The sequence below is a fragment of the Pelophylax lessonae genome (assembly GCF_965119305.1).
Source record: "Pelophylax lessonae genome assembly, chromosome: 7".
Lineage (NCBI taxonomy): Eukaryota > Metazoa > Chordata > Amphibia > Anura > Ranidae > Pelophylax > Pelophylax lessonae.
This window is the reverse complement of record NC_138774.1, coordinates 77470605-77483712: the sequence shown is the minus strand read 5'-3', so window position 1 is coordinate 77483712 and position 13108 is coordinate 77470605. Positions and strand designations below refer to the sequence as shown.

The window sequence follows — 13108 nt, the reverse complement described above, 5'->3', positions numbered from 1 at the left end:
TGTGGTAAAATGAGATGCCTGGGCTTATATTCAGGTCGGCTTATACTCGAGTATATACAGTATGTATTTATACAGTATACACTGAAGAAATTACACTTTGCTACAATGTAAGTAGCGAGTGTACAGCTTGTATAACAGTGTAAGTTTGCTGTCACCTCAAAATAACTCAACACACTGGCAACAAAAGTGAGTACACCCCTAAGTGAAAATCTTCAAATCAGGTCCAATTAGCCATTTTCCCTCCACAGTGTCATGTGACTTGTTAGTGTTACAAGGTCTCAGGTGTGACTGGGGAGCAGGTGTGTTAAATTTGTTGTTATCGCTCTTACTCTCTCATACTGGTCACTGGAAGTTCAACATGGCACCTCATTGCAAAGAAGTCTCTGAGGATCAGAAAAAATGTTGCTCTACATAAAGATGGCCTAGGCTATTGGAAGATTGCCAAGACCCTGAAACTGAGCTGCAGCACGGTGGCCAAGACCATACAGGACAGGACAGGTTCCACTCAGAACAATGCACGTGTTCAACGTCATATCCAGAGGTTGTCTTTGGGAAATAGATGTATGAGTGCTGCCAGCATTGCTGCAGAGGTTGAAGGGGTTGGGGGGTTAGCCTGTCAGTGCTTAGACCATACGCCACACACTGCATCAAATTGGTCTGCATGGCTGTCGTCCCAGAAGGAAACCTCTTCTAAAGAGGATGCACAAGAAAGCCCGCAAGCAGTTTGCTGAAGACAAGCAAACAAAGAACACGGAATACTGGAACCATGTCCTGTAGTCTGATGAGACCAAGATAAACGTATTTGGTTCAGATGGCGTTAAGCGTGTGTGGTGGCAATCAGGTGAGGAGTACAAAGCAAGTGTGTCTTGCCTACAGTCAAGCATGGTGGTGGGAGTGTCATAGTCTGGGGCTGCATAAGTGCTGCCGGCACTGGGGAGCTACATTCATTGAGGAAATTCATGAATGTCAACATGTACTGTGACATACTGAAAACAGAGCATCTCACACCTCCAAGACGACCACTGCCTTGCTAAAGAAGCTGAGGGTAAAGGTGATGGACTGTTCAAGCATGTCTCCAGACCAAACCCTATTGAGCATCTGTGGGGCATCCTCAAATGGAAGGTTGATGAGTGCAAGGCCTCTAACATCCACCAGCTCTGTGATATCGCCATGGAGGCACGGTAAAGACTCCAGTGGCAACCTGCGAATTCTGGTGAACTTCATGCCCAAGAGGGTTAAGGCAGTGCTGGAAAAAAATGGTGGCCACACAAAATATTGACACTTGGGGCCCAATTTGGACATTTACACTTAGGGGTGTACTCACTTTTGTTGCCTGCGGTTTAGACATTAATGGCTGTATGTTGAGTTATTTTGAGGGGACAGCAAAGTTACACTGTTATACAAGCTGTACACTGACTACTTTACATTGTAGCAAAGTGTAATTTCTTCAGTGTTGTCACATGAAAAGATATAAAAAAATATATATACACAAATATGAGGGGTGTACTCACTTTTGTGAGATACTGTATATGTTGCTCATATCCCCCCTTAATCTCCTCTTCTCAAGAGAGAATAAATTCAGTTCCTCTAATCTTTCCTCATAGCTGAGCTCCTCCATGCCTCTTATTAGTTTGGATGCCTATATCTGCTCTTATTTCAGTTGCCGATATCCTTTTTGAGAACTTGTGCCCAAAACTGAACTGCATATTTCAGATGAGGTCTTACTAATGATTTGTACAAGGGTAAAATGATATCTCTCTAGCTGTAGTCCATGCCTCTAATAATACAAGAAACAATTTTTTGCATTCCGTTATTAGGCTAATGATCTATCAGAACACCCAGATCCTTCTCCGTCATTGATTCCCTTCTCCATCATTGATTCAAGTGCATAACTTTACATTTATCAACATTAAACCTCATTTACCACATAGTCACCCACTTAAACAGTGCACTGAGGTCAGCTTGAAAGTTGGCGACATCCTGTAAGGATGGTATTCTACTGCAGTGAAGGCGAACATTGGCACCACAGATGTTTTGGAACTACATTTTGCATGATGCTCAACCACACTGCAGAGTACATGAGCATTATGGGAAAAGTAGTTCCAAAACATCCAGGGGTGCCAAGGTTGCTATCGTTGTTCTACTGCATAGCTTAACCACTTGCCTACAGTGCACTTTCACCCCCTTCCTGCCCAGACTGATTTTCAGCTTTCAGCGCTCTCACACTTTGAATGACAATTACTCAGTCATGCAACACTGTACCCATAAAAAAATTTGTGTCCTTTTTTTCACACAAATAGAGCTTTCTTTTGATGGTATTTAATCACTACTGGGTTTTTTATTTTTTGTGCTATAAATAAAAAAAGACTGAAAATATTGTGAAAAAACACATTTTTCTTTGTTTCTGTCATAAAATTTAGCAAATGAGTAATTTTTCTTCACAAATTTTGGCCAAAATTTATACTGCTACTTATCTTTGGTAAAAATTACCCAAATAAGTGTATATTATTTGGTCTTTGTGAAAGTTATAGAGTCCACAAGTTATGGTGCTAATCATTGAAAATTGATCACACTTGACCACACCTGATGTACTGAAGGCCTATCTCATTTCTTGAGACACTAAAAAGTCAGGACAGTACAAATACCCCCCAAATGACCCCTTTTTGGAAAGTAGACATTCCAAGGTATTTAATAAGGGGCATGGTGAGTTTTTTGACGTTGTCATTTTTTCCCATAACTCTTTGCAAAATGAAGATTTTTTTTTTTTTTTTTACAAATTGACATATTAACAGGTTATTTCTCTCACACAGCATATGTATACTTGCAACTACACCCCAAAACACATTCTACTACTCCTCCTGAGTATTTCTTGAGACTTTTTCACAGCCTGGCCACATACAGAGGCCTAACATTCAAGTAGTACCGTCCGGCATTCTAGGAGCACAAATTACACATATAATTTCCTGACAACCTATCGTACTTTTGAAGGCCCTGGAGCACCAGGACAATGGAAACCCCCATAAAATGACCCCATTTTGGAAAGCAAACAGCCCAACGTATAATTTTTGAGGCATAATGAGTCTTTTGAATATGTCATTTTTTTCCACAAGTTTTTGGAAAATGTGGAAAGAAAATGAAAACACATTTTTTTTTACACAAAGCTGTCCATTTATGCAATATTTCTAACACATAGCATGTACATAGCAAAAATTGCACCCCAAAATACATTCTGCTATTCCTCCTGAGTATGGCGATACCACATATGTAACACTTTTTCACAGCCTGGCCACATACAGACGCCTAACATTCAAGTAGCACTTTTCACAAAGTTGTCCATTTATCCACTTTAAGACTGGGCCTATTTTTGACACTTGGTGTTTACAAGCTAAAATAATTTTTTTTGCTAGAAAACTACTTAGAACCCCCAAACATTATATATTTTTTTTTAGCAGAGACCCTAGAGAATAAAATGGAGATCGTTGCAATATTTTTTATCACACCATATTTGCGCAGCAGTCTTCCAAATGCGATTCATTTGAAAAAAATTCACTTTTTTGAACTAAAAAATAAGAAAACAATAAATTTAGCCCAATTTTTTTCCATAATGTGAAAGATAATGTTACGCCGAGTAATTAGATACCCAACATGTCATGCTTCAAAATTGCGCATGCTCACAGAATGGCGCCAAACATTGGTACTTAAAAATCCCCATAGGCAACATTTTAAAAATTTCTGCAGGTTACTAGCTTAGAGTTACAGAGGAGGTCTAGGGCTCAAATTATTGCTCTCGCTCTAACGATCGCGGCGATACCTCACATGTATGGTTTGAACACTGTTTACATATGTGGGCGGGACTTGCGTATGCGTTTGCTTCTGCGCGCGAGCTAACGGGGACAGGGCGCTTTAATTTTTTTTTTTCCTATTTATTTTATTTATTATTTTTTTATTTTTACACAGTTTAAAAAAAAAAATGTTTTGATCATTTTTATTCCTATTACAAGGAATGTAAACATCCCTTGTAATAGAAATAGGCATGACAGGTCCTCTTTATTGTGAGATCTGGGGTCAAAAAGACCTCACACCTCACAACTACACTAAAGAAGAAAAAAAAAAAAAAATTGTTGAAAGAGGAAAAAAAAAAGAAAAAAAAAAGCGGCCCTTTAAACCGGTTGCTAGGCAACATCTTTTGAGGTAGCTCCGGTCCTCCAAGACCATAGAGTCGAGTGAGGGCCATCTTGCCCTCACTCGACTTCCTGTCTCTGAGGATCCGGGACCGGATAGTTTTCCCCGCTGCCGGCGGGTCCGGTAAGCTGGGAAAACATCTGGGACGCGGCAGGAGGGGGGGGCACCTCTTCCCCTGCACCGTAAGGGTAATTCTGTGGTGAATCCGCCACTGGGACCACCCTTATCTGAAAGCCGACCGCTCGCCGTTTCAAAAAATACCGGGGTTATGGGGGCTATCTGCAGCCATAACCCCAGTATTTAGCTTTTAATGGCCGACGCATATAGTCGTTAGGCGGTCAGTAAGTGATTGCATGTATATGGCAAACAGGTGACGATGACTGATGGGGTGACAGGTGACGATGACTGATGGGGTGAAAGGTGACAATGACTGATGGGGTGACAGGTGACGATGACTGATGGGGTGGCAGGTGACGATGACTGATGGGGTGACAGGTGACGATGATTGATGAGGTGACAAGTGATGATGATTGATGGGGTGACAGATGACAATCACTGACGGGGTGACATGTGACGATGATTGATGGGGTGACAAGTGACGATCACTGATGGGGTGACAAGTGACGATGACTGATGGGGTGACAGGTGACGGTGATTGATGGGGTGACAGGTGACGGTGATTGATGGGGTGACAGGTGACGGTGATTGATGGGGTGACAGGTGACGGGCGATGGTCACCGATGGGTGACAGGTGACGGGCGATGGTGCACGGCGGTACTGATGACAGCCTCTGGTGACCGGTGAACTTTAGGCTATGTCCACATGTGAGCGTAGCGATCGCGGGCAGAATCACTGCGATTCTGCCCGCGATCCAGAAATCATTGCAAATCGCGGTAACATCGCGCAAACAACGCATGACGCCCAAAAAAGGTACAAGAGCTTCTTTGGGGCGTCATGCGTTGTTTGCGCGATGTTACCGCGATTCGGCAGGTGGAAATCGCTGCAACATCGCACAGCGTTTGGGGTGCTATTGCAAAAAACGGGCAACGGACAGGCATCCCGCAATTTGCAATGATTTCCGGATCGCGGGCAGAATCACGGTGATTCTGCCCGCGATCGCTACGCTCACATGTGAACGTAGCCTTATGGGTGTCAATTTCTGGGCACTGATGAGGTGACTGTTGGGTGACAGGTGACATTGGGGGGGGGGGGCTGAGGACTGTGTGGGGACATTTATTTGTGTGATTTTACTTTTTACATGTGTACAGAGCAGTAACTCACTGTTTCTAGCTCTTCTCCCCTCACACTGGAAGCTGTATGAGGGGAGAAGAGCTAGTAACAGTCAGTTACTGCTCTTTGTTTACATTTTCTGATCGGCTGTGAATGGATTCACAGCCGATCACATAGTAAACAGTCACTGTCAGTGACTGTTTACTACCGCCGGTGACAGCTGTGTTCCTACGGAACACAGTGCCAACCGACATGACCGCACTGCGCGCTCCCGATCGCGCATGCGCGGTCATCTTGTGGGCGCCTCCATTGTGATCGGCTGTGTCATTGGAACACAGCCGATCACGTGGGAAACAGCCAAGCCCATTGGCTGTTTCCCCCCTGCCGGTGACGGGGGGTGTCCAGGGGACACCCCCCGACACCGGCAGTGCAGGGCGGCGCGCACGCGATCGCGCGCCTGCCCTGTTTCCAGGGATCACGTCATATGACGTCTTCCCAGGATAATGGTCGCACCGCTCCGCTGTCAATTGACGGCGGGCGGGCGGCAAGTGGTTAATGGCATCTGCAAAGACTGAAATAGTACCTTTAATCTCAGACCTGATATAATTTATATATACTGTATATTAAAAAGTAAGGGTCCCAACACTGAACCTTGGGGTACACCACTAACAACCCTTGACCATTCAGAGTATGAATCATTACCTCTACTTTCTGAATACGGTCTTTTAGCTGGTGTTCTATCCTTTTACAAACTTTTTTTTCCCAAGCCTGTAGACTTTACCTTACACATTAGCCGTGTGTGCATAATTGTGTCAAATGCTTTGGCAAAATCCAAGTATACTACGTCCACAGCCGCTCCTTGTCTAAGGGTTTGCTTACCTCCTCATTACCTTAACAATACAATACATTTTTAAAATAAATTACTGATGTAGTTAAATAGGAAGTTGCTGGCATACAGCTCCTACTAAAAGGTTCAAAAAGAGCTTGTGTTTTTATACGTATAGACATGTAAATTTGTGTATGACTAAACACCTGTAAAACTCTTCTTCCATTTATTTTTTGCTGTACTGATAAAAATGCAGGTTTTTTTTGCGTCCATATTCATTTACCCTAAAGAAGAGAAAATTCATAACCTTCCAACTGTGTGTGCTGCTGAACTCTGGTCTGTTTGTTACAACATTATTCCCCCAAAGTCTGCTGGGAACCTAACACTTCCTGTAGTGTCGACTTCCTGGGTCCACTGCAACTCTCACCAGTTCCTTCTGTTGACCTCCTTGTCAGTTCTGCCCCTTGTCATGGCCATATGTTCTGCTCCTGACTACATATCCTCAACATTGTCTTTTTCCTTTTAGAACCATCTCTCTTGATACGTGACCTTCAGTCTTTGTCTCCCCCTTCTCTACCACCAAAGCAAGGAAGAACACCAGCAAAACAGGTACGCAGTTCATGTTGCATTACAACTCTGCATCTAAGCCATGCTAAATACACTGGAGTTGATTCACTAAAGGCAAAGTATGTTGCATTTTGCATAAGAATTTTCCTCAGAGCTTGAGCATGAGGTGAAGCTTCACTGACTTCCATCACCAAATCATGTTCAAGCAAAAGCACTGTTTTTTGGTTTGTTTTTCTTTCCTTACATGTGATTGGGTATTCTTTGCAAAGTGAAATTTCCCCACATTCACTAAGCTTTGGGGACATTTCCCATGCAAAATGCAACTTTCCTTGCAAAGTATACAGCCTTTTTGCCTGCAGAAAAACTATTTCAATGCCACAGCTCTGGCTGCTGTGCGTGGACTGAGTGTTTTGAATGCTCTGGATGGATGTGTTGTGCTTGAATGCCAAAGGCATTGGTTTCCTGGGTAAGATCTCAGATTGATTTATTGAGCCGCAGCACCTAAAATTAGCCTTGAGTCACAAGTAGAGCAGTTCACTATCCAGTGAGAAGTCTACTTCTCTAAAAATACACTCTGGTTACATAAATATTGTGCATTTAAAGAAAACCTGCCATGGTCTAAATAGCAACCAGTTCCGCAGAAATACAGGGAAATTAAAGTGTATCTAAACCCAAGAAAGAAAATATCATGTTCTGTAGCTTACCAGTCCTTGGATGTGGTGGCTAGATTTACCTTTTTTCAGCTGGTGGTCCTACCAGTAACACACTTTCTGTCCTGGGGTGGAAGGTGTTCTGTAGTCCTTAGAGAGAACTGAGAACAATGCTAACTGATAAGAGTGCGGCAGAGTCAGATAACGCAGGAAGTTTTCAGTTCACAAGATTTCTGGCAGTATCATTTTTTTTTTTCCAATTCTCAAAAAGATATAACAAAACATATTTGGCGGTCTGTTTTACAGACCAAAGGGAGCCAATAAGGAAAGTTTTTTTGTTGGTGTTTACATACGAGGTGTGTCTAAAAGTTTGGTGAATGGTATTAGAAAACAAACAAAACAGAAGATGCAAAGAAATTACCTTTATTGGCCTTCAAAATAATCGCCATCCTTTACAACACCCTTTTAGCAACGTTCATAAAGCTTCTGGAAACGATCAGTTAAGGCTTCTTTAGGAATCGATCGCACAACCGCTGTCACACATTCTTGGATTGCCATCACATCCCTAAAACGTGCGCCTTTCATTGGCCTTGGACTTTAGCTGGCGTGCTGGCGACTCTTTTTGGGCCGCAGGAAAGACAGTGGAAGACAGTGAATTCGTGGAGTCAGTTGCTGATCTCGTGCCAGTATTTGTCACACTCGCTTGATCATGTCTGGGACTCTGCATGTCGACAGCAGACCCGAACGTGGCTCATCCTCAGTCGTTTCCTTCCCAACTTGAAAGCGTTTGAACCAGTCGTAAACAAATTTTCTGCTCACATCTTCCGTCCCGTAAACTTGCATACAACATTTCATGCATCTCCGTTGCTGTTTTCCCCAATTTGTAGCAAAACTTGATGTTCATTCATTGCTCCATTGCACTGTGACCCTACCTCTCACACTGACTACGTTCGACTGCCTGCAGGAGGGTTTACCCTGATGGCCATGCGGACTCCACGCTAGGTGGAGCTTCTCGACGTGTCTCTGGCTAGCCATGTGCATGCACGCAAACCTGGCCTGTGCTGCCATTGAGATATCGGACCATTCACCAAACTTTTTCGTCACAGCTCTTACACTTTAGGCTCCATGCACACAAGCTTTTTTTTGTTTAGTTTCTAGAAGCTATAATGAGCATTTTTGTTCTGCTCCTATAAGATAATAGTGTTATCCTATGTGTCCATGCACATTATTTTATGCTAGAAGCATTTTTCAAGCTTTAGCATTTAGAAGCAGAAAAATAATTTTTGTAGAGTTTTTGGGAGCGTTTTCCCAGCAGAAAGAAACGCTAAACACTAAATACTCCTAAATACCACTAAAACGTTCCAGCACGTAACAGCTTTTTTTTCTAGTGTTTTTTTTTTCTTCTTCATGTACTGTAGAAATGCTAATAAAATGCTAACGCTCCTAAAAGCTACTAAAATACTATCAGAAGCCGGAACAAAAAAAGCAATTATCAACATTTTTAGAGCTCTTAAAAAACGCTAGTGTGACTTAAAGCCAAATTTCTTTCATTCTAAATTTTTGATGTCATTTCTTGGATTTTAGGCCCAGAATCTAAATTTGGATTTGCTGACCTTTGAGGGCACAAACTCCTTCCTCCACTCATTGCTCCATTCCACCCTTGACATTCAATAGTCCACTGACCAACAAGGCTCTGACTTTTCCACAGTTGGCTGACATGAGAGGGCATCCATTGACAGGGCAGTAGTCAAGGTCTTTTGTTCAGCTTAATTCCATGATTCAGGGGCCCCAGAAGGACACATAAATTGATTTGAAGGTTAAAATAAACTTGTAGCAAGGGACTTATGAAGGCTACCTTTGGCTTTTTTCCCTTTGAGAATGTTTGTTGCAGGGCTATCTTGGGCTTCATTACTTTGAGTCACTGACCTGGAGCAAGTATGCATCAGGTAAAGTAAAAATTCCTTCCTTTTGGTCAGTCAGTCAGAAAGTTTTGAATCATTTTGATAACCATACATCTAGAGAACCAGCATTAAAAATTATGTACTCTGTAAAAGGTTTCTCAGTACTGGTTTCCTTTTTTGGTGCCTGCTCTTCAGCATTATTGGAAACTTAGATCCTTTTCAAGTTCACTTCATATTCACTTAGAGAGCCACAATTACCCCTATTCTGTGCCATGGCATAATATACATAATGTTCAAAGGATAATTGCATCCTACATTTCCCTCTAATTGTTGGTACATTTATAATCTGACGTGTCAAGGTGCTGCAACTTATCTATCAATCTCTGTCTCGCTCTTTCTCCCTCTCTCCTTATTAAAAGTGTAACTCCACTTTTGTTGAGAAAAAAACAATCCCATCTGTGTGATCAATGTACATTGCAAGGATTTTAACAAACTTTGTTGCAAATTTCTACCTGCTTCTGCTGCGAAGAAATAGCTGTTTGTTTAACCGTGTCCTTTGCAGACTGATTTTGAATGGGAGGGTCTGGTTCATTATAATCTGCTGGTGCACTCTGTGTTCCAATGTGAAAAGCTGCAATTTCTGCATTGGTTTTACCCTTGGAGATCTTGACAAAAATATAACTTCTGTTACAGAGGGTGCCTAAAATTAAATTTGTACCTTCTGAAAAATTAGTCAGCCAATCAAACAAGCAGGAATTACATTTTTGGAGGCGTTCTGTACACCAACAGTGTATAGGACACCTCCAGGTTGCCATATTGGATTGAATTTTACAGAAATGCATTGGGCTACAGATTTAAATGGAAAGGTCATTTTATTAACATTAAATTAAAATATTGCTTGTGTAGCAATTGCATATGCTATATTCATTTTTTTATGTATTACATTTTTTTTCCATGAAAGTGGAGTTACCCTATACCAGGGGTCTTCAAACTATGGCCCTCCAGTTGTTCAGGAACTACAATTCCCATCATGCCTAGTCATGTCTGTGAATGTCAGAGTTTTACAATGCCTCATGGGATGTGTAGTTCCTCAACAGCTGGAGGGCCGTAGTTTGAGGATCCCTGCCCTATACAATAAAATTTTAAATATGTGTTGCATGTCCCCGTCAATTACATGCCGCCTGAATATATGAGACTTCCTTTGCATTGTATAGTTCTCCTTTTTTTTAACCCTATATCTCTCATGTCAGGGAGAGTTCCAACTGAAAAAGATCTTTAATGGATGTCCTCTGAAAATTCATTCAGCAACTACCTGGAGACATCCAACAACGAAAGGTATGCAGCTTTCTTTCTTCTCTCTGTAGCACTTTTTTTGCTTCCTTCACTCTCTAAAATGTTTATTGTTAATACTATAGATACTCATGTCATCCTGGGAGCTGAGCAGGGGATCTATACGCTTAACCTCTCAGAATCACAGGCCTCCCTTGACCTGGTAAGTGAGAATTCAGCTATTGTACATGACACAAATCTTTGTTTGATTTTCCCAAATGCTTAACATGGGACAAAATAAGAACACAATATTGTGCATAAAATCTGTCACCATCCAAAACGGATATTGCCAGTAGATTAAAATGCCCAATGGCTTCTTACTCCTGAAAATATAATTATCATAGACCAAGGTACATTTTTTGTTTTCTTTTTATATCTTCTCTAGCTGACCACTGGCTGGACAACTTGGGTCTATTCCATCAACAATGTATTAATGTCCATAACTGGTAAGATGGAGATGTCAACTGACAAAACAATAAACATATTTACTAAGGGGTGTAGTATTCAGTGTGTATCTGTCTGTCCATAGGTAAAGTCTCCCAACTGTATTCACACAGTCTCCTGGCTCTTCATGAACAGATACGGAAAGAATCCCGTTTGGCTCACATCCCAACACACAGACTGCTGCCCAGGTACAGCCTTGGTTGGAGGGTATGGTGGGCGCCATAGTTATAAGAGGATAGTAGTAATGAACCGAACGCACTGGGGTTCATTATGCACAGTACTTGGTGACCATTTTCTGATGTATAAAAAAAAACTATCTTTTGACAAGTCCTTTATTAAATAAACAAAAAAAGTCCCATCATGTAGATCCATATCTATCGCAATGCCTGATAGCCCCCAAAATAAAAAAAAACATCAACCAAATAAGATGATGCCACTCCCTGCGTCATAATATATAAGGAAAGGGACAAGGATAGTGGGGATATCTTTCCTCAAACATGGCCATATTTAGGCAATTGTGTCAACCTCTATTCTTGCTCCTATGCTTACACGGCTGGAGATTCCTAGTAGTGCTAGTGAATGGGCCATATGACATCAGTGGTTGTTGAGGATGCAGCAGGTGCAGGCACTCATTGCTTCACTAGCAACCATTCACAACAGGAAGCAGTCACGTTCATCCAGGCTGAATGCCCTAAACATTTGGCATTTAGATATAAGTTTGAACCAAACGCAGCTGTTCCTTACAGACAGGGCTGCCAAGAGGGGGGCAACACACACGAAAGGGGCCCAAACATCCCAAGGGGCCTGGACATTCCAAGAGGCTCAAACCCCGGACGTATTTCTATCTGCTGCCTGAAGGCTGAATGATTGACAGCCACGGTAGCTACTCGTTTCCGCACACCTTCCCCTCCACCAGTCGCAGCAGGAGTGCATCTCGAGGTGTCTAATTGGCAGCCCCTGTGAGGAGTGAGCTTGGCGTTGCCCTAGCACCCAGAAAGTGTGGCGGAGTGGTTGAAAAAATTGAGGGTCTTACAGCCATGAGACAGCTCCTAGTGCCAGGAACAGGACAAACTATGGGGGGGGGGGGGGGTTTCTGTCAATCTCATCCGATTTTCCCTTCCTGCCACCACTCCACCGGCGCCCCATCTCCTTCACATCACAAGTGTTATAGCTGCAGACGTTGAGGGGATATGGCACCAGGAGAGCAGCAGGAGGAGAAGATGGAATGAGACAGGGATCAGTTTCTCACATGCCACAGAGCTCATCCCGGCTGCCGATGGAGGAGATGGAGAGCGGAGTGCATGGGTTGTAGGAGGAGGGGGACATGGGATGGAGGAGGAGGGGGACATGGGATGAAGGAGGAGGGGGACATGGGATGGAGGAGAAGGAAACATGGGATGGAGGAGAAAGACATAAGATGGAGGAGGAGAACATAGGATGGAGGAGGAGGGGGACATGGGATGGATAGGGGGGCATGGGATGGAGGAGGACATGGGATTGAGGAGGGGAAATAGGTTGGAAGAAGACATGGGATGGGGGAGATGAGATTGTAAGGAAGACCTAGAATGGGGAGATGGGACTGAAGGAGGAGAAGAGCACATGGAAAGAAGGAGGTCATGGTATTGGACTCGGTGGGATGGGACATGAGCATATTGGGTGGGATGGCCCTTGGGCAGGCCCTAGGGAATATTGGTGGTCAGTCCCGGAAGGGCCGAGGCCTAAAGCTGTGTAAGGGGCCTCAACATTTCTGATGGCTGCCCTGCCTAGAGGACAAGTTTTTTTTTTTTTCCCCATTGCAGAAAGCAGAACATTGTAACCCAGTTATAGGCAACTAAAAATGATCCCTTGCAGTGGAGGTTGTGCCCGCAATGCAAGGGTTAATTGCTCATTATAGTTCAGTGGAACAAAATAGGAAGATTTACTTTACTGATCGTCCGCTCCCACAGTCTAGGATCTTGATGTCCTCAAGTCCTATGCAG

At 43.0% G+C, this 13108-nt stretch overlaps 1 protein-coding gene across 1 annotated transcript in view; it reads left to right on the top strand.

Moving 5' to 3' along the window:
* Positions 1 to 13108, top strand: part of MAP4K1 (mitogen-activated protein kinase kinase kinase kinase 1) — a 165268-nt gene that overhangs the window by 131066 nt on the left and 21094 nt on the right. Inside the window, exons 19-23 of the mRNA XM_082263717.1 lie at positions 6765 to 6847; positions 10607 to 10691; positions 10772 to 10848; positions 11071 to 11131; positions 11215 to 11317. Coding sequence (XP_082119843.1) covers positions 6765 to 6847; positions 10607 to 10691; positions 10772 to 10848; positions 11071 to 11131; positions 11215 to 11317 — 409 coding nt within the window. The remainder of the gene's footprint in view (positions 1 to 6764; positions 6848 to 10606; positions 10692 to 10771; positions 10849 to 11070; positions 11132 to 11214; positions 11318 to 13108) is intronic.